The sequence below is a fragment of the Triticum aestivum genome, unplaced genomic scaffold, assembly GCF_018294505.1.
Source record: "Triticum aestivum cultivar Chinese Spring unplaced genomic scaffold, IWGSC CS RefSeq v2.1 scaffold57848, whole genome shotgun sequence".
Classification (NCBI taxonomy): domain Eukaryota; kingdom Viridiplantae; phylum Streptophyta; class Magnoliopsida; order Poales; family Poaceae; genus Triticum; species Triticum aestivum.
Window position 1 is genome coordinate 1 of NW_025245282.1, and position 2652 is coordinate 2652.

General features: G+C 47.1%; 1 protein-coding gene across 1 annotated transcript; it reads right to left on the minus strand.

Moving 5' to 3' along the window:
• Positions 1–1999: 1999 nt before the first annotated feature.
• Positions 2000–2552, minus strand: LOC123177079 (protein DETOXIFICATION 40-like). The gene has a single exon (XM_044591028.1). The coding sequence runs from the start codon at positions 2415–2417 to the stop codon at positions 2088–2090; it is 330 nt and encodes a 109-aa protein (XP_044446963.1). The 5' UTR covers positions 2418–2552; the 3' UTR covers positions 2000–2087.
• Between the last annotated feature and the right edge of the window lie 100 nt (positions 2553–2652).

Sequence of the window (2652 nt, forward strand, 5' to 3'; positions counted from 1 at the left end):
GTCTCACCTGCTAAACCGTGAGTAGTATTTTTTTTCCGGACGTATAGGTGCCGACGAGGCATATCAATCCATCAACCTCACCCATAATCAAATGTGCTTGGATCTTGTCGCACATAGGCGATAAATTGATTGGTTGGTTGGTTGAGAGATATGACAATGTATAAGCAACGACGACGACAGTCCAAGAATGGCGGGACAGGTCACGTCATTAGACGAGCATATGATCTGCTTACGAACTGGCATATTCATTCTTCAGCTTAGGACTTGGAAACAAACAAACAAATGACGGAGCTGATGATAATTATACATGGTGTAGTACGTACGCAAAAAAAAAATGTACTAGTACGTACGTACTGGCTTGACTTAACAGGACACAGCGCACTAGTAGACGAAAGAACCACTGTAGCACTTATTTAAAAATTAATAAATATACGCAGAGTCCTGCTGTTTGTCTAAAAAATAAGAAGCTAGTGTAGTAAATGCAGAATGGGAGGTGGCATGCGAAAATGCACAATGGAGGAATGTCTCCACAGAGGCCGGATATTTCCAGGTGCAACATACACAAAGCTTGTATCACACGTTCGAGAAAAGTTTAATAAAATTGTAATTTTCATATGTGGGGTAGACAAAAAGTAAAGTACGCACATGAAAATGGGGCAATATGTTTTGTTGTTGGGCCGGGTTTTTTTTTCACAGCTTGCAAATGGTAGTATTTTGGAACGAAAATTTACAGGTCCGTCGCGAATGTATATTTGTTTTCACAAGATTTTTCATTTTTGATTTTTTTTCGAAATTCATGCTTTTGACCATGTTCACACCCGCCATGTATGGCACATACTAGATGGGCCCTGGCGGCACTGCTAAATGGGGAATACAAGACATGAATCACTGGCTTGTGCAAAATTAAAGAAACCACAAGGTTCCCCGCAAAAAAAAACCACAAGGTTCACCAAGACACCGCAATAAGAAAAAAGGTTCACCAAGACAAACTAATGCAGACAATGAAACTAAATGCATACTAGTAGCAGTCATCTACGTACATAAAGCAAACCGGCAAACGTACCAGCACCAACGATAAGCACCCCCTAGATGAACACACACCCAGGAATAGGAAACAAAAGAAACAAGGGGCAGGGCGCCACTAATCGCCTTGTAATAATCTAATACTCCCTCCGTTCTCAAATATAAAATATTTTCAATATTTTAATATGATCTGACTGAAATGAGTGAACGAACACACTAATATATTATATATACATCTAAATTAGAAAATAAAATAAAGTATCAAATATCGTTGTCACGCTCTGTTTAAGTGGTGGGTGGGCTTCGGCCATCAGCTAGACGTAAGTATCAGATATAGTGTGTATACTCACCTACCGCCGGACGCATGGGCGGTAAGGGTACACGGCCTATCGCCAGCATGTTTGGCGGTAGGCTAGCGCTACGCTGACGTGCATAAGTTGCCTACCTTCAGGGTCTTTGATGGTCGGCTATTATATCCTAGCCCAAGAATCCTTGGCGCTAGCAAAAGGTTTAGATCTCGAAATACTTTTGGATGTGGGTTAAACCCGGCAAACTTTAGCGAAAAGGTCAAAACACGAAAATCGGCCGGTCACATCAGAGTGCATACCCGGGTCGACATCTATCTCTTCTAGATGGATGGATGGATGGAGAGGCGCGCGCGTCGCTTTGGACCATCTTCACCCCCTGCCAGGTGCACGGCCCAGCTAGAAAGTGAGTAGGCAGGACGGGGCCACGGGGGCAGTGCCAAGTAGCCATGAATGACTGGCTTCTGCCAAATAGGACTGCCATGTGCCATCGATCTCTCGCGAAGGCCAGCACTAACGACGTCATCAGCTACTCTAATCCTGGTTTAGCAGAATCTAATCCACAACTTACTGTAACAGGAAAGAGTATTTGGTCTAATCTAAGCTGTGGATGTGTTTGTACTTTGTGGCCATCAGCTTGCCAGCAGGAGACTGCGTGCCTGCAAGATCCACGGCCGTCGGAGAGCATGTGCTCTCAAATCTCGCCGATCTTCCGAACATTTCGATCTACCCGAGCATGCATGTGCTCTCATGGAGCTCTCAGTAAATGGGCAGAGAAACACAGACGGGAGGAGCTAGAGAGTCCGCACGTACCATGAGGCCATAGGCGAAGGTCTGGACGCCGGTGTTGCCGAGCGAGGCGGCGGCGAGCTCCAGGTTCCCGAGGTGGCCGGAGAAGATCTGCGTGGACATGGACATGACGTAGTTGATCATGTACACCACTACCGCGGGCGCCGCCAGCCGCGACAGCAGCCGGAGCTCGACCGCTCCCGCCGCCCACGCGGGCTCCGCCAGCGGCGCCGACTTGTCCGTCAGGGTGCTCTCCAGCCGACCCGGCGCGTCATGCTCATGCTCGTCCCCGCCAGCCATGATGCTCGTAAGGGTTGGTAGCTAGGAGAAGAGAGATTATGGCCAATAGCTACTAGCTAGCTCGTATATATGGTGTATGTGCGTTGACGCCCCGGTCGCCATAAATATTGGGTTAGGCTGTTTCGATTGGTTTCTAACAGTTACTCCTACTAGCTTGCTAACAGTTGTTGGTGCATTATTAATACTAACAGGCTACATCACGCAGGCCTTGATTCACGCTGACAGTGGGACTCCC